Source organism: Scaptodrosophila lebanonensis, unplaced genomic scaffold, assembly GCF_003285725.1.
Source record: "Scaptodrosophila lebanonensis strain 11010-0011.00,11010-0021.00 unplaced genomic scaffold, SlebRS2 tig00000166-arrow-arrow-pilon, whole genome shotgun sequence".
Lineage (NCBI taxonomy): Eukaryota > Metazoa > Arthropoda > Insecta > Diptera > Drosophilidae > Scaptodrosophila > Scaptodrosophila lebanonensis.
In genome coordinates this window covers 106,460-128,271 of record NW_022060600.1, presented here as the reverse complement: position 1 = coordinate 128,271, position 21,812 = coordinate 106,460, and the positions used below count along the sequence as shown (strand labels likewise).

General features: G+C 41.0%; 1 protein-coding gene across 1 annotated transcript; it reads right to left on the bottom strand.

Annotated features, from left to right (window-relative positions):
* Window positions 1-19,477: 19,477 nt before the first annotated feature.
* LOC115629845 lies at window positions 19,478-20,108 on the bottom strand. Its single transcript, XM_030526425.1, has 2 exons — window positions 19,909-20,108; window positions 19,478-19,852 (listed from the first exon to the last, which is right to left on the bottom strand). The coding sequence occupies exons 1-2, from the start codon at window positions 20,089-20,091 to the stop codon at window positions 19,571-19,573; spliced, it is 465 nt and encodes a 154-aa protein (XP_030382285.1). The 5' UTR covers window positions 20,092-20,108; the 3' UTR covers window positions 19,478-19,570.
* Between the last annotated feature and the right edge of the window lie 1,704 nt (window positions 20,109-21,812).

Genomic DNA, 21,812 nt, shown 5'->3' with positions numbered 1-21,812 from the left:
CGTAAATAGATGGCGACAGTTTACCTTTGTACGCTCGGTTTCTGAACAATGCATTTTTTTTATTAGTATTCTTCCTTCACATCTTAGAGAATTCTTCAGTATGCGCATTTTATTTTTGAATGTGTAACGCGTGTAGTTCGGTGAGAAAAACCCCGACCGATCCGACGAGCTAGACCTGAGCACAGCAAGAATGCGCAACCTCGAGCCCTAGTACACAGTCAACATTCTGGGGTATTGTTTCCTCAAGGGAGAGATTTGTGGTACACTACATGGACAGCAGAAGGATCCATGTGGAATGGGGAACCCAGAGGGTACATGGAGGCACACCAAAAGGTGGAGTCCTATCGCCTCTCCTTAAGAATCTAGGGGTTGACGAACTACTCAAACAACATCGCGGGAAAGCCCCAAAGATAACTGCCTATACTGACGACATAACCATATTTATCACGGGAAAGTGTCCATCGACTATCAGCGCAGTCATGGACACAACTGTGCAAGAAATACGTAGGTGGGCAACAAGAAAGAAATACAAGGTACCAAGATGGAACCCAGCGAGGGTGAACGGAACACCGCGTACCCCGAAAAAGGAAGTCAGATAACTCAGCACAGTATTGGACAGCAAACTGACATGGAAGGCCAATGTCGAAAAAATAGTGAAGAAAGCAACAAATAAAATAAACATGCTAGGTAGCACTTGGGGCCTCTCACCAAAACTAACGAATTGGATCTTCATATCAGTGGTCCGTCCAATACTGTTATACGAGGTACTGGTATGGTGGCAAGCCACAGAGAAGTCTACATACCTGAAACTGATAGAGAAGACTCAGCGGATGGCACTCGTATGCATCACTGAAGTTACTTGGAGTCACTCCGCTTGACATCCACGCGCACCTACTTGCGAAAAAGACAGCTCAAAGACTTTGCGCAATAGGAAACTTCTCCTTACAGGGCGACGGACACAGCTTGATCGGCAGGGAGCTTCACAGACTATACTGCCCCGGTGGGCATCACAGCTGAGGACAGATGCAGGAAATGTAAAGAACCCGAAGCGATATAAACGCTTGAGTACCTTGTATGCCACTGCCTAGCTCTCTATACTTACAGAGTCAGGTACCTAAGCGCACACACTCTAGCCACGTTGAAGGATGAAGCTAAATGTTCCCCGAAAGCACTGCTGGCGTTTGAAAAACAAGCTGCTAATGGAATTCTAACAACAATCCCCTACCGACCTCCAACTATCCGTCATCGGTAAGGACCACTTAGGTCTATGTGGGGCTGCCATCGGCAGCCCACCGGGTCAACCTAACCTACCACTCTCGTCATTCGAACTCACGTAAAGGGTGTATAATTGCAAATTTACGTTGTGTCTATTTGAGTGTATGCATGTCTATGCGTATCTATTCGTGTCTGTGTAAGCGTGTTTGCAGTCAACCAAACAGCAACATCAACAACTGCGGGCAGCGCTTGGGCAGCAAATATATTTATGGCTATAACTTCTTGTTAAATCGGTCTATCATAGTGAAACTAGGCATACGGACACATAATCACTAACTGGAAGTATTTGCAAAATTTTAGTTCCAAATTCCAAGGATTACGGTAGTAAGAGAAAATTACGATTTTCGGGGAAGAGGGGGAGGTAAGGAAATTCCAAAATACAAATTTTTCTGCGTATTCACACAAGGCATCTTGGACTAAAATTTGGTGTTCCAAGGTCTTATAGTCTCCGATATATAGGCGATTATACGAATGGAAATTTGGGAAAACCCATATAGGGGTGAAGTGGGGTGAAGTGCACAGCGCATGCAAATAAGGCATCTTTGTGCAAAATGTGGTGTCTCTATCTCTTATAGTCTCTGAGCTCCAGGTGTTCATACGGACGGACAGACGGATAGACAGACAGGGCTAGATAGTCTTGTCATGCTGAATAAGGAATATATACTTTGTGGTGTCTTCCACGGCTCCTTCTGTCTGTTACATTTTTAGCGAGCATCGAAGCACTCTCTTTTAATAATTTGTTATTGTTATTTGGGTTGCGGCGACAACAACGCCGTTTCTGCTCTCGACGTTGTTTATCCAGCTCCAGTTCCTCTTCAATGGCTTCGATTTGTATCAAGGATCATACAATGCATGCAGTGCTTTCATGTGCAATAGCATGCAGGCCGGCAGAGGCCGTGTGTAGTTGTGTGAAGGCAGGCAGCGGCCGAGCGCTCGATCGTGCAACCAGGCAGAGGACGAGGGAACGTTCGTGCTACGCAGACATATGTATGCATGCCTCTGTGTATATATTTCAAGACGGAATGTGATTAATCTCTTTCGCTCTCTACCTGCTGCCTACTCCGTTTTAGCTTCACCCAGGTGTTTTGCCTACGTTTGCACAGTGGTACCTGATACTATTTTTTAAAGATCCGCAGTGTTCAACTTGTAGTAATTCAAAGGGACATTACTACCTATTTATTCCAAGCCGCTGGTGGAAGAGGCCCAATTAGAGATCCGGGACCTGGATGAGATGGTCATCAAGGATGAGGTATTGGAAGCGATAAGTTCGATCAGCGAGGATCTCAGCATTGGGCTGGACGCAGTGAAGTCAATCCGCAAGGTGAACTATGGACAACAGATTTCCGTCCATCTAGCAAGAGTCCCACAATGTTTGTTCCTGAGTAGGATTTTGATTCGAATCACGCCGCAACCGTTAAGGCTGAAGACTGATGAAAATTTCAAAGTTTTCGTAAAATTTAATACAAGTAGCTGTCCAACAGATCTTAAATAACGATTAAGAGTGAATAAAACACGTAAATTGCGAATTTATACAAACGTATTTATGCAATGCGTTCATTACTTATGTATGTAGGTACGTATTTTACATGATGTGAATCCATGTTGGCAGCTCTTTAGCATTATGCATTTTAAATATTCGACTTATTATTATAACACATATATATATATATATATGTAAAAATGAATGTTTAATCCATTTTATTATTATTATTATTATTATTTATTATTATTTGATTGATGGAACAAGATTATGGCGATGATTGCCTATCCCGTAGCAGAGTGCACGAGTGGTTTCAACGTTTTCAAAGTGGTCGTGAGGACATAAATGACGATCAACATGTGGGCCAATCAAAATTCGTGATCACCGAAAATACCATCGAAACTGTTCGTGAATTCATCAAAAATCAGCCGAAATGAAATTGATGAAAATGGAATTAAACATCTCCAAAACATCGATTTATCGCATTTTGACCGGACATTTGGGCTTACGAAAGGTGTGTGCACGGTTTGTTCCGCACGAATTGACTGACGACCAAAAATTGCTCGGAATCCAACATTGGAAGGACATCATTAAAGAGGTCAAAAAGGATAAAAACTTCCTTTACAATATTGTGACGTGACGAAACCTGGTGTTTCCAATATAACCCCGAAACGAAACGCAAGAGTGCTGAATAGAAGGCACCGGACGAGCCGAAACCCAAAAAATCGCGCATGGAGAAGTCTAAAGTGAAGACAATGCTGATTTGTTTTTTGATGCCAAGAGTATTGTCCACAAAGAATTTGTTATACCCTGCCAAAACGTTAATGCGGTATTCTACCTTGGAGTTTTGAAGCGTTTGGTGCGCCGTATTCGACGTGTTCGGCCCAAATATCGCGAAGATTAAAGTTGGCGTTTGTTGCACGATAATGCGCAGTCTCATCGATAGACGCTTGTGACCGATTATTTGACCAAAAATCACATTTTAACCATTCGCCGTATTCACCTGATATGGCAGCGTGCGACTTCTACCTTTTCGGAAAAATCATTTGGCTATGAAAGGAAAGCGTTATGCAGGCGTAGAGGCCATTCAAAAGGCTTGCACCTGCATACTGGCGGCCATACCGACCAACGAGCTAAAACACTCGTTCGACATGATTTGGGTTGTGCAAAAAGCTGTATTGAAGCAGAAGGAGACTATTTTGAATAAAATAAATAGCTTTTGCCGAAAAAACCATTTGTTCCGTTTTTTTTTTTTAATTCCTGTTTACTTTGGAACACACCTTGTATATAGTGCTTGTGTCGTTGCTAAATTTTTCTTAGAATGAACTCATAATTCTCCCAATGATTTTCGTTGTCGCTGTTGTGCTCCCGTTAACAAAATTTCGTCCCACCGCTGTATTAAAATAAACAAGCAATCGTCAGTAGTTGATTTGCCTTCTGCTTATTTATGACTACCTGGTATGTTATGATTTTGAAGAGTCGCTGTTTCTTGTAGTTTTCATATCCGTGAGGTTCATCGTACTGTCAATGTCACACGCACTTGACCGTATCACGAGCTACGCATGGGCCACGCATGTGCATATGCAGTCACCGTAGGTAGCTGTTCTTAGCTATTGTTAGAATAGCTGCCGCACTTGTGCACAATATAACCACCAACCGGCTGCCACGTCTGCCTATTTGCCTGCGCCCTAGCGCTGCAAAAATCAATGTTTACGAAACCTGTCCGATTTTCCGAATAATAAAATCGATTAATCGTAAACCTTAACAATTGTAAAGCTTAAAGCTTAAATCGATTTCGAACCACGCGTGTCGCCCTGACACACAATTTTTTTATAAATCTCCTATAATAGTGCAGAATGCTACGTAACGTTTTGCTTCCTTATAATTATATGTACATATTTGTATTTTTTGTCATAACCCAAGATACCTTTGTCTGTGCATTTGTGACCGAGGTAGGTAACCTCTTGACTAAAGAATGTCCACCTATCGGGATGTAACTGAGCAACCTATTACTACTAAGTCGTCCATGTAGAGGAAAGCTTGAGAGGGTTTTAGGCCAGCAAAGGCAAGCGTCATTATTATTAGAACGAATTGGGGGCTTTATCTTTATCTTTTATCTCTTTATCCCATAAGATAATCGTTTAAATTGATATGTTCAATTGTCTGTTGAGAATGAGGTTAAATGTCTTGAGTATACAGTCGAGTGTCGAGTAAAATTTCGCCCTTCCTAGCCGATCAATAATACATAAAATGTACAAGAGTATATTAGGTTTGCGGGAGGTGAAAAATGTAACAGGCAGAAGAAGGCGTGGCAGACCCCACAAAGTATATATATTCTTGATCAGCATGACAAGTCGAGTCGGTATAGCCGTGTCCGTCCGTCTGTCTGTATAAGTGCAACGATCTCAGTAAGCACAATAGTTAGGATAACCAAACTGGCATTCACTAAGCCCTAGGCAGATCGAGTTTGTGTTTCTTTTCTGATATACCCCCTCACTCCCCCGCAATTCGTTTTTTTCCATAACCCGTAATTTATGGAATTTTGTACTAAGATTTGGCAAGTACCTCCAGTTAATGATTATTAGGCTGTATGACAAGTTTCATTACAATAGGTTAATTAAGACGAAAGTTATAGCCATAATTATTTTCTCTGCCGAAGCTCCGCTGCTGTTGTTGTTGTTGCTGCTTTGACATAATTATGTACTGCAAACATACATGCATAGAAACCCTCATAAATTTTATGTTTTAAATATATTTAATTTAATTAATTAATTAAAAATTTTTTTTAATTTTTTTTTATTAATTAAAAGAAAAAGTTATTTTTTTTTTGTGGACAGTACAGGCTATTTTACTGTCGGGCTTGCTCGACTGTAGCGTTCTCTCTTGGTTTTTGTTATTTTACTTCATAAATTTAATTGTTTTTATACATGTACATACTGTACATGAAATGTACAAGAGTATATTAGGTTTGCGCGAGCTGATGTAACAGGCAGAAGGAGGCGTGGCAGACCCCACAAAGTATATATATTCTTGATCAGCATGAAAAGACGAGTCGATCTAGCCCTGTCTGTCTGTCCGTATGTCCGTATGAACACCTGGATCTCAGAGACTATAAGAGCTAGAGACACAAAATTTTGCACTAAGATGCATTATGTGTGTACGCTATACGAGTTTGTTTTATTTTTTTGATTTTCCCCCACTTTCCCCCTATGGGGGGTTTTCCGTAACGCCGTTCGTATAATCGCCTATATCTCGGAGACTATAAGACCTAGGGATAAAGGTCTAACGTACATCGATATGTATCGATGTTATTGTAACGTATAAATAAGAGTGTATATTGAAATGGCGTGGGGGTGGGGACACACTGAATGAAGAAGAACAAGAGAAGAGAGGTATAAAGTGTGCACGAAGTTTAAAATCGCAATAAATATAAGGCATCCGTAGCGAATAAAGCTTAATAAATATACGAAGTTTACAATTCAGATGTGGGGTTTGCCCAAAAGTTATTCTATCAATGAAATATATAGAAATTATTAAACTATCAAAAGAGGACTTGCAAAAGCTTCTGGCCAACAAAGGGGTGACAATTTGCAACAACGCGTCACTAAACCAACTGCGTAGTTTGGCGAGAGCAGTGATGTCAGAGAACGCTGCACATTCCTCGGACTCCAGCAATGATCTCTATTGCCAGCGTATTGGGGCTGGGTCAGAGATGGGCTGTGAGCAGTCTAACGTCAGCGCCGACGTAATTCAGCCGTGCTCTACGCTGCAAGAAAATAGCAACTTACCAATAATACCCGATGGTCATGATTCTCAAGCTGATCATGCCCGTGTGGACTTACAGACGTCCGCAGATACAACTGATGTGGTCCAAGCGAGTGGAGCGGATGAGTTGGCTTCAATCAAAAGCCAGATTGCGTTGTACACCGCTCGTAAAAATCTTGCACAACTAAAAGCCGAGGTTAAAGAGCTCGAAAGTCGGCCACAACAGGAAATCCAGCGATCTCAAACGGGTCTGAATGACATACAAGCCACTATACCCGTATTCTCAGGAGACGATCATTTGTCCGTACAGCCCGGATGCACAGCTTGTGTGACACCCAGCTTTGGTCGTTGGGCAACCGTCTGCTTCAGGGATCAGCAAAGGATTATATGCTGCACGAAGAGACGTCCAACTGGACAGAGTTTAGAGAGCGCCTATTGTTGGTATTTGGTCGCAAACTGACTAATAACAAAGTCGCTAAGCTCTTGCAGAACCGAACTATCACAAAATGCGAGTCGCTGCTGCAGTATTTCATTTGCATGCGAAACATTGCGCAACAAGGGACATTCGAGGACGTGGACGTAATCAAGTACATTGTAGATGGCCTCGGAGATCGGTCAGGCTGCGCCGCTCCTCTCTACTACTGCACTACATTGGCGGAGCTCCAACAAAAGATGATGCGGTTCCAGGCTCTGCATGATGAAAGCGTGCGCAAACCAAACGCTTCGCGTACGCTTGCTGCTGGCCGTACACAAGTTGTCGGTTCGCCGATCACCACTGGAGAGATCAGATGCTACAAATGTCACCAGATGGGGCACTTGAGTCGACGATGCCAACGAGCCAAGAGACCAGAAGGAGCTTGTTTCAACTGCCTCGAGGTGGGTCACCAGTGAAGACAATGCCCAAAACGCTTCCCCGTCGCAGCTATGGGTACAAGTGAAGATGCGGAATCTACTGAAGACAAATCTTTTATGCAACTTGTAAGTTTAGAAATACCTGGTAAAGAGGGATGCACTAACATTAACGATATATTTGAACGATATTAGAAATAAGCCATTTTCGTGGACTTAGTGGCCAGCCTATTTTGACATATGGGAAAGTCAGCTGTTTTTTGTTATTTCATCAAAAATATTATAAGATTGAAGTTTTTGTAATTCCTAATTTTATTTTACCAACGCCACTATTACTTGGCAGAGACGCTCTCAGAAGCCTTAATGTTAAACTAAGTATAGGCAGAAATGTAAAAGGTTGTACTGAAACAGCAAATAATTCAATTCCTTTTGTTTGCGACTCGTTTTGTGCATTCCTGCTTGCTAAATTACCTAGATATAATGATAAGAAAAACAATACTGTTGGCACTGCCATTAAAAACGTTTCTGTAAGCACGAATGCATCTAAGGTTGAGAGTGAGTTGCAGAATTGGTTTTCGGAAATGCAATCAGTTTGCGCTGTAGCATTGGACAACAACATTGTTGGCGTGGGCGGCGAGTTTGGTAGCGACGCAATGCGGGAGTGCCAGAGAATTGTGGATGGCCATTATGTTGACAAGTTTTCGATGAGTTACGGGTCACCTAAGAATATGATGAGTATTCGACTGACTGACACTACTCCCTTCTATAGTTCTCCCCGTAGATTGTCCTATTACGAGAGGGGTGTTGTCAATGACACTATAAAAGAGTTGTTGGAAAATAAGGTTATTCGGCCAAGTAATTCCCCATACGAATCGGCAGTGGTATTAGTGAAAAAGAAAGACGGGAAAATTAGAATGTGCGTAGATTACCGTGGATTAAATAAGAAAACGACGACAGATAATTTCGCGTTGCCCTTGATAGAAGATTGTTTGGGATACCTTGAGGGTAAATCGGTATTTTCTGTAATTGATTTAAAAAGCGCTTTCCACCATGTGGGAGTAGACGAGGAGTCTGTTAAATATACTGCATTTGTTGTTCCCGCTGGTCATTTTGAATATGTGCGGATGCCGTTTAGGCTAAAAAATGGGCCATCAGTTTTCCAGAGATTCATATCAAATGTTTTGGGTGACATGATTAGGAGTCACCAAATTGTGGTGTATATGGATGACATAATATTAGCTACACGGACCCTCACAGAGCATTTCCAATTGCTGCGAAAGCTACTTGATAGACTCTGTGAGAATAGCCTAGAAATAAATTTCAAGAAAAGTATTTCCTTACAGAAGCGAATCGACTACTTAGGATATGATGCTAGCGCCCAAGGGATTCTTCCTATTTTTCCTATTTCCGCAAGTTAGTTCCGAAATTTTCAAGTGTGGCAAAGCCATTAACAGAGTTGCTGAAAAAGGGAGGACCTTTTCCAATGCAAGAGCTTGAAAGAGAAGCATTCAACACATTGCGATCTGCCTTATCCAGTCCGCCCACTCTGTCTATATTCCCAATCCCAATTATGTAACTCGCATGGATTCGGCGCTGCGTTGATGCAACGGCAGCCCGATGGCAAGATTCACCCAGTGTTCTTCTACTCTAGAAGAGCAACGGCCGCCGAGTCGCGTTATCATAGCTTTGAGCTTGAGACTCTGGCCATAATTTATGCGTTGCGCCGATTCCGCGATTATTTGGAGCATCGTTCATTTCTAATAGTTACTGACTGTAGTTCCTTGGTGCAGACTTTGAGCAAGAAGTCGATAAATCCACGCAATTCGCGATGCTCTTTGGAGTTAGAAAACTATAATTACTCGATCGCCCACCGGCCAGGTTCAAATATGGCGCATGTGGATGCATTCAGTAGACAAACTGAGCTTTTACAGGATAATTCTGGGGACGTAGTCGGTCCGTGTGTTATTGTGTCCAAAGAACGCGACATAGACAAATTGCACAATGTAGAGAAATCATTTGACATAGAGAAAGCGCATGATTTAGTTAGAAAAGTAAATTCGACCAGTTCGTTTGATAATAACGTATTAGACAACAGCGATATGGAATGCACAAAATTAGTTGGCGTTGTGGGTGCCACTCCGCAAGATGTTGATTTGCTATTACAGACGGAACAGATGAGAGATCCTGAAGTGCGTCAACTGAGGGATAAATTGGAAAATGGCGCTGTACAAAATTTTGAGTTGATAGAATTGTGTATAGAATGAATACTGAGGAAAAACTATGCTTGTATGCCCCAACTCTAATGCAGGAAGAATTAATTAGAAGATGCCATGAGAAATTAGGTCACCTTGCAGCCGAAAAATGTGTCAATTGTCTGAAAGAAAGATATTGGTTCCCTGCGATGAAAAGTAAAGTCGAATCATTCATTAGGAATTGTTTGCCGTGTATTTTGCACTCCGTGCCAAAAACCATACATAACAGAACTTTGCATAGTATTCCAAAGAACCCCGTCCCATTTGACACGATTCACATTGATCATTTGGGTCCGTTACCAAGTATAAACTCGAAGAGGAAGCATTTGTTGGTTGTCATTGACGCGTTCACTAAGTTTCTGAAATTATACCCTGTTAATTCGACCAGCACGAAAGAAGTGAAAGCGTCCTTGGAAAAATATTTTGAGTATTATAGTCGCCCTCGACGAATTGTTTCAGACAGGGGTTCATGTTTTACGTCGTTTGAGTTTGTCGAGTTCCTTGAGACTAGAAATATTGAACATATAAAGGTAGCCACTGCAGCGCCGCAAGTCAATGGGCAGGTCGAGCGGGTAAATCGAGTGCTGATACCGATGCTGGGAAAGTTGTCCGAGCCCTTGAATCAAGCTGACTGGTATAAACCGATTAATCGGACTGAGTATGCTTTAAACAATTCGGTGCATTGTAGTACTGCTAAAACTCCATGTGTTTTGTTGTTTGGTTGTGATCAGAGGGGACCTATAGTAGACGAATTAACCGAGTACCTGGTAGAGAAGTTCAGCTCTAGGGACCCCAACAGCCTTGAAACCGTAAGACAGAAAGCTGGTGCTAACATTCAATTATCGCAAGAACGCAATGAAGTTCGTTATGCATTAAGGCATAAAGCGCCGCCCATATAAAGTAAACCGTGTATTTCCGAACGATCGGTATGAAATAACTGATATTGACGATTGTCAGCTTACGCAATTACCGTATTTAGGAATTCTAGAGGCAGCGAGACTCAAACCATGGATGCATACGCGCAATAAGCTAATAAGTCAAATGTCAGGTTGGCCGAATGTAAAGGTCTAACGTACATCGATATGTATCGATGTTATTGTACCGTATAAGTAATTTTTAAATAAGAGTGTATATTGATATGGCGTGGGGGTAGGGACACACTGAATGAAGAAGAACAAGAGAATAGAGGTATAAAGTGTGCACGAAGTTTAAAATCGCAATAAATATAAGCCATCCGTAGCGAATAAAGCTTAATAAATATACGAAGTTTACAGGATATCAAATTTAAAGTCCAAGATGCCTTATGTGAATACGCAGAAAATTTGTTTTTGGAATTTCCCTCCCTTCCCCCTCTCCCATGCAAATCGCGATTTTCTCTAACTCCCGTAATTCTTGGAATTTCGAACTAACAAGAAAGGAATGCTAAAGTCGAGCAGGCTCAACTCTTAAATACCCTGTACCACCCCACAAAAAAGTAATTAAATTAATTAATTAATTTAATTTAATTAATTAACTAAATTAATTTAATTAATTGTTTTAATTTAATTCAATTAACTTGTATGTATGTGTGCATTGGGCCTGGTTATATAGCTATAACTTTCTTTCCGATCATTCTATCATAATGAGACTTGGTATACGGTTATATAATAACTAACCTGATGTGACTACCAAATTTTAGTTCAAAATTCCAAGAACTACGGGAGTTATAGAAAATCGTTAATAGGGGGGAGTGGGGGGGTGGATTCTAGCTCTTATACTTTCGGAGATCCTTGCGTTCATACAGACAGACAGACGGACAGACAGACGGACAGACAGACGGACAGACGGACATGGCTATATCGACTCGGCTTGTCATGCTGATCAAGAATATATATACTTTGTGGGGTCTACCAAGCCTCCTTCTGTGTGTTCCATGTGCACTCGCACAAAACTAATATACCCTTGTACCCTTTGGGTACAGGGTATAAAAACAATACTGTTGGCACTGCCATTAAAAACGTTTCTGTAAGCACGAATGCATCTAAGGTTGAGAGTGAGTTGCAGAATTGGTTTTCGGAAATGCAATCAGTTTGCGCTGTAGCATTGGACAACAACATTGTTGGCGTGGGCGGCGAGTTTGGTAGCGACGCAATGCGGGAGTGCCAGAGAATTGTGGATGGCCATTATGTTGACAAGTTTTCGATGAGTTACGGGTCACCTAAGAATATGATGAGTATTCGACTAACTGACACTACTCCCTTCTATAGTTCTCCCCGTAGATTGTCCTATTACGAGAGGGGTGTTGTCAATGACACTATAAAAGAGTTGTTGGAAAATAAGGTTATTCGGCCAAGTAATTCCCCATACGAATCGGCAGTGGTATTAGTGAAAAAGAAAGACGGGAAAATTAGAATGTGCGTAGATTACCGTGGATTAAATAAGAAAACGACGACAGATAATTTCGCGTTGCCCTTGATAGAAGATTGTTTGGGATACCTTGAGGGTAAATCGGTATTTTCTGTAATTGATTTAAAAAGCGGTTTCCACCATGTGGGAGTAGACGAGGAGTCTGTTAAATATACTACATTTGTTGTTCCCGCTGGTCATTTTGAATATGTGCGGATGCCGTTTGGGCTAAAAAATGGGCCATCAGTTTTCCAGAGATTCATATCAAATGTTTTGGGTGACATGATTAGGAGTCACCAAATTGTGGTGTATATGGATGACATAATATTAGCTACACGGACCCTCACAGAGCATTTCCAATTGCTGCGAAAGCTACTTGATAGACTCTGTGAGAATAGCCTAGAAATAAATTTCAAGAAAAGTATTTCCTTACAGAAGCGAATCGACTACTTAGGATATGATGCTAGCGCCCAAGGGATTCTTCCTATTTTTCCTATTTCCGCAAGTTAGTTCCGAAATTTTCAAGTGTGGCAAAGCCATTAACAGAGTTGCTGAAAAAGGGAGGACCTTTTCCAATGCAAGAGCTTGAAAGAGAAGCATTCAACACATTGCGATCTGCCTTATCCAGTCCGCCCACTCTGTCTATATTTAATCCCAATTATGTAACTCGCATGGATTCGGCGCTGCGTTGATGAAACGGCAGCCCGATGGCAAGATTCACCCAGTGTTCTTCTACTCTAGAAGAGCAACGGCCGCCGAGTCGCGTTATCATAGCTTTGAGCTTGAGACTCTGGCCATAATTTATGCGTTGCGCCGATTCCGCGATTATTTGGAGCATCGTCCATTTCTAATAGTTACTGACTGTAGTTCCTTGGTGCAGACTTTGAGCAAGAAGTCGATAAATCCACGCAATTCGCGATGCTCTTTGGAGTTAGAAAACTATAATTACTCGATCGCCCACCGGCCAGGTTCAAATATGGCGCATGTGGATGCATTCAGTAGACAAACTGAGCTTTTACAGGATAATTCTGGGGACGTAGTCGGTCCGTGTGTTATTGTGTCCAAAGAACGCGACATAGACAAATTGCACAATGTAGAGAAATCATTTGACATAGAGAAAGCGCATGATTTAGTTAGAAAAGTAAATTCGACCAGTTCGTTTGATAATAACGTATTAGACAACAGCGATATGGAATGCACAAAATTAGTTGGCGTTGTGGGTGCCACTCCGCAAGATGTTGATTTGCTATTACAGACGGAACAGATGAGAGATCCTGAAGTGCGTCAACTGAGGGATAAATTGGAAAATGGCGCTGTACAAAATTTTGAGTTGATAGAATTGTGTATAGAATGAATACTGAGGAAAAACTATGCTTGTATGCCCAAACTCTAATGCAGGAAGAATTAATTAGAAGATGCCATGAGAAATTAGGTCACCTTGCAGCCGAAAAATGTGTCAATTGTCTGAAAGAAAGATATTGGTTCCCTGCGATGAAAAGTAAAGTCGAATCATTCATTAGGAATTGTTTGCCGTGTATTTTGCACTCCGTGCCAAAAACCATACATAACAGAACTTTGCATAGTATTCCAAAGAACCCCGTCCCATTTGACACGATTCACATTGATCATTTGGGTCCGTTACCAAGTATAAACTCGAAGAGGAAGCATTTGTTGGTTGTCATTGACGCGTTCACTAAGTTTCTGAAATTATACCCTGTTAATTCGACCAGCACGAAAGAAGTGAAAGCGTCCTTGGAAAAATATTTTGAGTATTATAGTCGCCCTCGACGAATTGTTTCAGACAGGGGTTCATGTTTTACGTCGTTTGAGTTTGTCGAGTTCCTTGAGACTAGAAATATTGAACATATAAAGGTAGCCACTGCAGCGCCGCAAGTCAATGGGCAGGTCGAGCGGGTAAATCGAGTGCTGATACCGATGCTGGGAAAGTTGTCCGAGCCCTTGAATCAAGCTGACTGGTATAAACCGATTAATCGGACTGAGTATGCTTTAAACAATTCGGTGCATTGTAGTACTGCTAAAACTCCATGTGTTTTGTTGTTTGGTTGTGATCAGAGGGGACCTATAGTAGACGAATTAACCGAGTACCTGGTAGAGAAGTTCAGCTCTAGGGACCCCAACAGCCTTGAAACCGTAAGACAGAAAGCTGGTGCTAACATTCAATTATCGCAAGAACGCAATGAAGTTCGTTATGCATTAAGGCATAAAGCGCCGCCCATATAAAGTAAACCGTGTATTTCCGAACGATCGGTATGAAATAACTGATATTGACGATTGTCAGCTTACGCAATTACCGTATTTAGGAATTCTCGAGGCAGCGAGACTCAAACCATGGATGCATACGCGCAATAAGCTAATAAGTCAAATGTCAGGTTGGCCGAATGTAAAGGTCTAACGTACATCGATATGTATCGATGTTATTGTACCGTATAAGTAATTTTTAAATAAGAGTGTATATTGATATGGCGTGGGGGTAGGGACACACTGAATGAAGAAGAACAAGAGAATAGAGGTATAAAGTGTGCACGAAGTTTAAAATCGCAATAAATATAAGCCATCCGTAGCGAATAAAGCTTAATAAATATACGAAGTTTACAGGATATCAAATTTAAAGTCCAAGATGCCTTATGTGAATACGCAGAAAATTTGTTTTTGGAATTTCCCTCCCTTCCCCCTCTCCCATGCAAATCGCGATTTTCTCTAACTCCCGTAATTCTTGGAATTTCGAACTAACAAGAAAGGAATGCTAAAGTCGAGCAGGCTCAACTCTTAAATACCCTGTACCACCCCACAAAAAAGTAATTAAATTAATTAATTAATTTAATTTAATTAATTAACTAAATTAATTTAATTAATTGTTTTAATTTAATTCAATTAACTTGTATGTATGTGTGCATTGGGCCTGGTTATATAGCTATAACTTTCTTTCCGATCATTCTATCATAATGAGACTTGGTATACGGTTATATAATAACTAACCTGATGTGACTACCAAATTTTAGTTCAAAATTCCAAGAACTACGGGAGTTATAGAAAATCGTTAATAGGGGGGAGTGGGGGGGTGGATTCTAGCTCTTATACTTTCGGAGATCCTTGCGTTCATACAGACAGACAGACGGACAGACAGACGGACAGACAGACGGACAGACGGACATGGCTATATCGACTCGGCTTGTCATGCTGATCAAGAATATATATACTTTGTGGGGTCTACCAAGCCTCCTTCTGTGTGTTCCATGTGCACTCGCACAAAACTAATATACCCTTGTACCCTTTGGGTACAGGGTATAAAAACAATACTGTTGGCACTGCCATTAAAAACGTTTCTGTAAGCACGAATGCATCTAAGGTTGAGAGTGAGTTGCAGAATTGGTTTTCGGAAATGCAATCAGTTTGCGCTGTAGCATTGGACAACAACATTGTTGGCGTGGGCGGCGAGTTTGGTAGCGACGCAATGCGGGAGTGCCAGAGAATTGTGGATGGCCATTATGTTGACAAGTTTTCGATGAGTTACGGGTCACCTAAGAATATGATGAGTATTCGACTAACTGACACTACTCCCTTCTATAGTTCTCCCCGTAGATTGTCCTATTACGAGAGGGGTGTTGTCAATGACACTATAAAAGAGTTGTTGGAAAATAAGGTTATTCGGCCAAGTAATTCCCCATACGAATCGGCAGTGGTATTAGTGAAAAAGAAAGACGGGAAAATTAGAATGTGCGTAGATTACCGTGGATTAAATAAGAAAACGACGACAGATAATTTCGCGTTGCCCTTGATAGAAGATTGTTTGGGATACCTTGAGGGTAAATCGGTATTTTCTGTAATTGATTTAAAAAGCGGTTTCCACCATGTGGGAGTAGACGAGGAGTCTGTTAAATATACTACATTTGTTGTTCCCGCTGGTCATTTTGAATATGTGCGGATGCCGTTTGGGCTAAAAAATGGGCCATCAGTTTTCCAGAGATTCATATCAAATGTTTTGGGTGACATGATTAGGAGTCACCAAATTGTGGTGTATATGGATGACATAATATTAGCTACACGGACCCTCACAGAGCATTTCCAATTGCTGCGAAAGCTACTTGATAGACTCTGTGAGAATAGCCTAGAAATAAATTTCAAGAAAAGTATTTCCTTACAGAAGCGAATCGACTACTTAGGATATGATGCTAGCGCCCAAGGGATTCTTCCTATTTTTCCTATTTCCGCAAGTTAGTTCCGAAATTTTCAAGTGTGGCAAAGCCATTAACAGAGTTGCTGAAAAAGGGAGGACCTTTTCCAATGCAAGAGCTTGAAAGAGAAGCATTCAACACATTGCGATCTGCCTTATCCAGTCCGCCCACTCTGTCTATATTTAATCCCAATTATGTAACTCGCATGGATTCGGCGCTGCGTTGATGAAACGGCAGCCCGATGGCAAGATTCACCCAGTGTTCTTCTACTCTAGAAGAGCAACGGCCGCCGAGTCGCGTTATCATAGCTTTGAGCTTGAGACTCTGGCCATAATTTATGCGTTGCGCCGATTCCGCGATTATTTGGAGCATCGTCCATTTCTAATAGTTACTGACTGTAGTTCCTTGGTGCAGACTTTGAGCAAGAAGTCGATAAATCCACGCAATTCGCGATGCTCTTTGGAGTTAGAAAACTATAATTACTCGATCGCCCACCGGCCAGGTTCAAATATGGCGCATGTGGATGCATTCAGTAGACAAACTGAGCTTTTACAGGATAATTCTGGGGACGTAGTCGGTCCGTGTGTTATTGTGTCCAAAGAACGCGACATAGACAAATTGCACAATGTAGAGAAATCATTTGACATAGAGAAAGCGCATGATTTAGTTAGAAAAGTAAATTCGACCAGTTCGTTTGATAATAACGTATTAGACAACAGCGATATGGAATGCACAAAATTAGTTGGCGTTGTGGGTGCCACTCCGCAAGATGTTGATTTGCTATTACAGACGGAACAGATGAGAGATCCTGAAGTGCGTCAACTGAGGGATAAATTGGAAAATGGCGCTGTACAAAATTTTGAGTTGATAGAATTGTGTATAGAATGAATACTGAGGAAAAACTATGCTTGTATGCCCAAACTCTAATGCAGGAAGAATTAATTAGAAGATGCCATGAGAAATTAGGTCACCTTGCAGCCGAAAAATGTGTCAATTGTCTGAAAGAAAGATATTGGTTCCCTGCGATGAAAAGTAAAGTCGAATCATTCATTAGGAATTGTTTGCCGTGTATTTTGCACTCCGTGCCAAAAACCATACATAACAGAACTTTGCATAGTATTCCAAAGAACCCCGTCCCATTTGACACGATTCACATTGATCATTTGGGTCCGTTACCAAGTATAAACTCGAAGAGGAAGCATTTGTTGGTTGTCATTGACGCGTTCACTAAGTTTCTGAAATTATACCCTGTTAATTCGACCAGCACGAAAGAAGTGAAAGCGTCCTTGGAAAAATATTTTGAGTATTATAGTCGCCCTCGACGAATTGTTTCAGACAGGGGTTCATGTTTTACGTCGTTTGAGTTTGTCGAGTTCCTTGAGACTAGAAATATTGAACATATAAAGGTAGCCACTGCAGCGCCGCAAGTCAATGGGCAGGTCGAGCGGGTAAATCGAGTGCTGATACCGATGCTGGGAAAGTTGTCCGAGCCCTTGAATCAAGCTGACTGGTATAAACCGATTAATCGGACTGAGTATGCTTTAAACAATTCGGTGCATTGTAGTACTGCTAAAACTCCATGTGTTTTGTTGTTTGGTTGTGATCAGAGGGGACCTATAGTAGACGAATTAACCGAGTACCTGGTAGAGAAGTTCAGCTCTAGGGACCCCAACAGCCTTGAAACCGTAAGACAGAAAGCTGGTGCTAACATTCAATTATCGCAAGAACGCAATGAAGTTCGTTATGCATTAAGGCATAAAGCGCCGCCCATATAAAGTAAACCGTGTATTTCCGAACGATCGGTATGAAATAACTGATATTGACGATTGTCAGCTTACGCAATTACCGTATTTAGGAATTCAAACCATGGATGCATACGCGCAATAAGCTAATAAGTCAAATGTCAGGTTGGCCGAATGTAAAGGTCTAACGTACATCGATATGTATCGATGTTATTGTACCGTATAAGTAATTTTTAAATAAGAGTGTATATTGATATGGCGTGGGAGTAGGGACACACTGAATGAAGAAGAACAAGAGAATAGAGGTATAAAGTGTGCACGAAGTTTAAAATCGCAATAAATATAACCCATCCGTAGCGAATAAAGCTTAATAAATATACGAAGTTTACAGGATATCAAATTTAAAGTCCAAGATGCCTTATGTGAATACGCAGAAAATTTGTTTTTGGAATTTCCCTCCCTTCCCCCTCTCCCATGCAAATCGCGATTTTCTCTAACTCCCGTAATTCTTGGAATTTCGAACTAACAAGAAAGGAATGCTAAAGTCGAGCAGGCTCAACTCTTAAATACCCTGTACCACCCCACAAAAAAGTAATTAAATTAATTAATTAATTTAATTTAATTAATTAACTAAATTAATTTAATTAATTAACTAAATTAAATATAAAATATTCCATCACCATATTACATCAGAATCGTGCCTTATGCGTGTTTGTGTACTTGTATGTATGTGTGCATTGGGCCTGGTTATATAGCTATAACTTTCTTTCCGATCATTCTATCATAATGAGACTTGGTATACGGTTATATAATAACTAACCTAATGTGACTACCAAAATTTTAGTTTAAAATTCCAAGAAATGCGGGAGTTATAGAAAATCGTTAATAGGGTGGGAGTGGGGGGGGGGGGGGTGGATCAGAAAAAATGAACAAACTCGTCCTTTCTCGGTGTCAGGAGAATCTGTATACCAAGTTTTGTTATTCTAGCTCTTATACTTTCGGAGATCCTTGCGTTCATACATACAGACAGACAGACGGACAGACAGACGGACAGACGGACATGGCTATATCGACTCGGCTTGTCATGCTGATCAAGAATATATATACTTTGTGGGGTCTACCAAGCCTCCTTCTGTGTGTTCCATGTGCACTCGCACAAAACTAATATACCCTTGTACCCTTTGGGTACAGGGTATAAAAATATGCAAATACCCCCAGTTACTTATTACGTGTCCGTTTGCCAAGTTTCATTACGATAGACCGATTTAACAAGAAGTTAAAGCCATAAATATATTTGGTGCTCCAGCGCTGCCCAATCGATCAAAATTTTTTTTAATTTTCTTTATTTTTTTAATTTCTATGATTATTCTAAACATATGTACAGAGTATTTCAAAGTCGGGACACCCGACTTTAGCTTTTTTACTTGTTTAAATTATTTTTTAAAGTTTTTTATATGTTTTGTTCCTTTTTGTAGAGTTGACCGTTCTCGATTCTAGCATTCTTTCCCCGCTTATATTTTATACCAAACCTTCAAATATTGTTTAGTTTTATTTTTATTTATAAACATTGTTTAAATTTTTCATTTCATATTAGAGACACAATACACTGAAAATAACGCATCAAATAAATTAAAACTTTTTGTCCAAATTTAATTTAGGGCTAGTTGTCTTTTTTTCTTTTTTGGAATTCTTTGTAGTTGCCTTCTTTAGTTCTTTTTCCTTTTGCCGGTCCGTTTCAATTTCGTGAGCAAAAGTAATAAGTGATTCCATGGGTGCATTTTTACGCCTTTCCAAAGCCATGTATAACTTCTCTTCAGAGCGACGAAAGGCTAACTGGAAGGTGGAAAACTTTTTTAACACATCCAGACACTTTTCGCACACATAGCGTGGGAGTCCTGGAACATCTTTAATCTGTAGATAGGGATGAGCTTGTCATATTAGTAATAGCAGAATGTGATTATTCTTGCCTCCATATGTATTGTGTTGACGATAATACGTATTAAACGTTCCCCAGAAAAGAGCGGTCGGAGCTTTGCACCATTTGCTGCATTGCGTTTGCAAATACGGCAACAATTAGTTAAGCTTAGATCACTTTCATCTGATTGGCGATAAGCTGATTCCGTTCCCGTGGACATTGCCGTTTCAGACATTATAAGTTATTTTATAAAAAAAATTTATTTTGTTTTAGCAAGGTACCAAAATTTTCAAGCAAAGGTTGCTTGATTTCTTATCATTATTTATAAGTATTTACACAAAGAACAAATCTTAGATGCACCAGGCGGCACCGGCAACATGCTTTGGCAATTGCATCGCCAGTTGCTGCCACCTTGTTTGATGGTGGATTGGATTCGCCCATTAGATGTTCATAACAAATCTAACCCAATGTGTACCATTACACAAAAGGTAAAAATGGCTACTACAAAAGAGTTCGATCACTGTATGGGACGAATTTCCTATGGCTTTTAGGGACCATCAACATGCGAGCACGGTTGCAATTAATCCTATTTTGGTAATGGTAAAACAAACCTGCATATAAATACACACTGCTTGAAATTACCAGACAATCTCGTAGTGAGTCAAGCGCTATATGCGTAAGTGGCCCTGGCTGCGTCAGCACATGTGCCAAGGCAGAACCGCGGGCCACGCGGGGTGAAGGGGTTCGGCTTTGCCTCCTGCCCAAACGCTCAACGGTTGAATTGCTAAGCTTGCGGCAGGCAGCAGGTGCGCGAGTGATTGGAGTGGGACGTCCCTTTTGGATATCGCTGTAGAGCCTTTCACGAAACTAATGCGTGACCTTTAGTCGACCAATTGAAAAGCCGCTCAGACCGCTTAGAGGCTTTGATTTTTCTAGGAAATGAAATCCACTTCTACTGATCTAACTAAACTGATTTTATCCAAAGAACATAAGCATTTCTGATGCTAGTGTGCACCTTTTGAGGGCCGGGAGAAAATATATGATCGCGATTTGCGGAACTGGTCTCTGTGCGCAGCGGCAGTGAAGGTGGCGTCGCGAGAGCGAACAGTGACTCGCTTTGACCACGGCTACGGCTGCCCATAATTGACAACGGCTTGCAGTTCACGAGCTTTTCGCTGTATTGAGCATGTATTAGCGGAGTCTGTAGTGTACAATAACTATTGAGGACATTTGTGCAGGAGGATAGAAAAACTTTGATAAGGAAATTCGATATCTCATATTTTGCTGCAACTGACATATGTATCTTTCGCTGTGACACCAATCATGTTCAACAAGAGATAAGCAACGCTGTTTTCGATCAGCTGTAATTGACAATAAGAGTGTCATGGCGCTTAAAAGCTCAAAAGCAAAGGTCAAAGGGCTTTCATCTTTTCCGGCTTAGATTTTTATACCCTGTACCCAAAGGGTACAAGGGTATATTACTTTTGTGCGAGTGTACATGGAACACACAGAAGGAGGCGTGGCAGACCCCATAAAGTATATATATTCTTGAACAGCATGACAAGCCGAGTCGATATAGCTATGTCCGTCTGTCCGTCCGTCTATCTGTCCGTCTGTCTGTATGAACGCAAGGATTTCAGAAAGTATAAGAGCTAGAATAACCAAACTTGGTACAAAGATTCTCCTGAGGAAGGACGTGTTTGTTCATTTTTCCCGATGCACCCCCTACTCTACCCCTATTCACGATTTTCTATAACTCCCGTAATTCTTGGAATTTAACTAAACTAACTAACTAAAATTTGGTAGACACATCCAGTTAGTGATTATATATCCGTATACCAAGTTTCATTATGATAGGGTGATTAGAAAGAAAGATATAGCCATATAACCAGGCCCAATGCACACATACATACATATGTATGTCGAAGTAACATTCTCCATTGCGTAGATTTATAG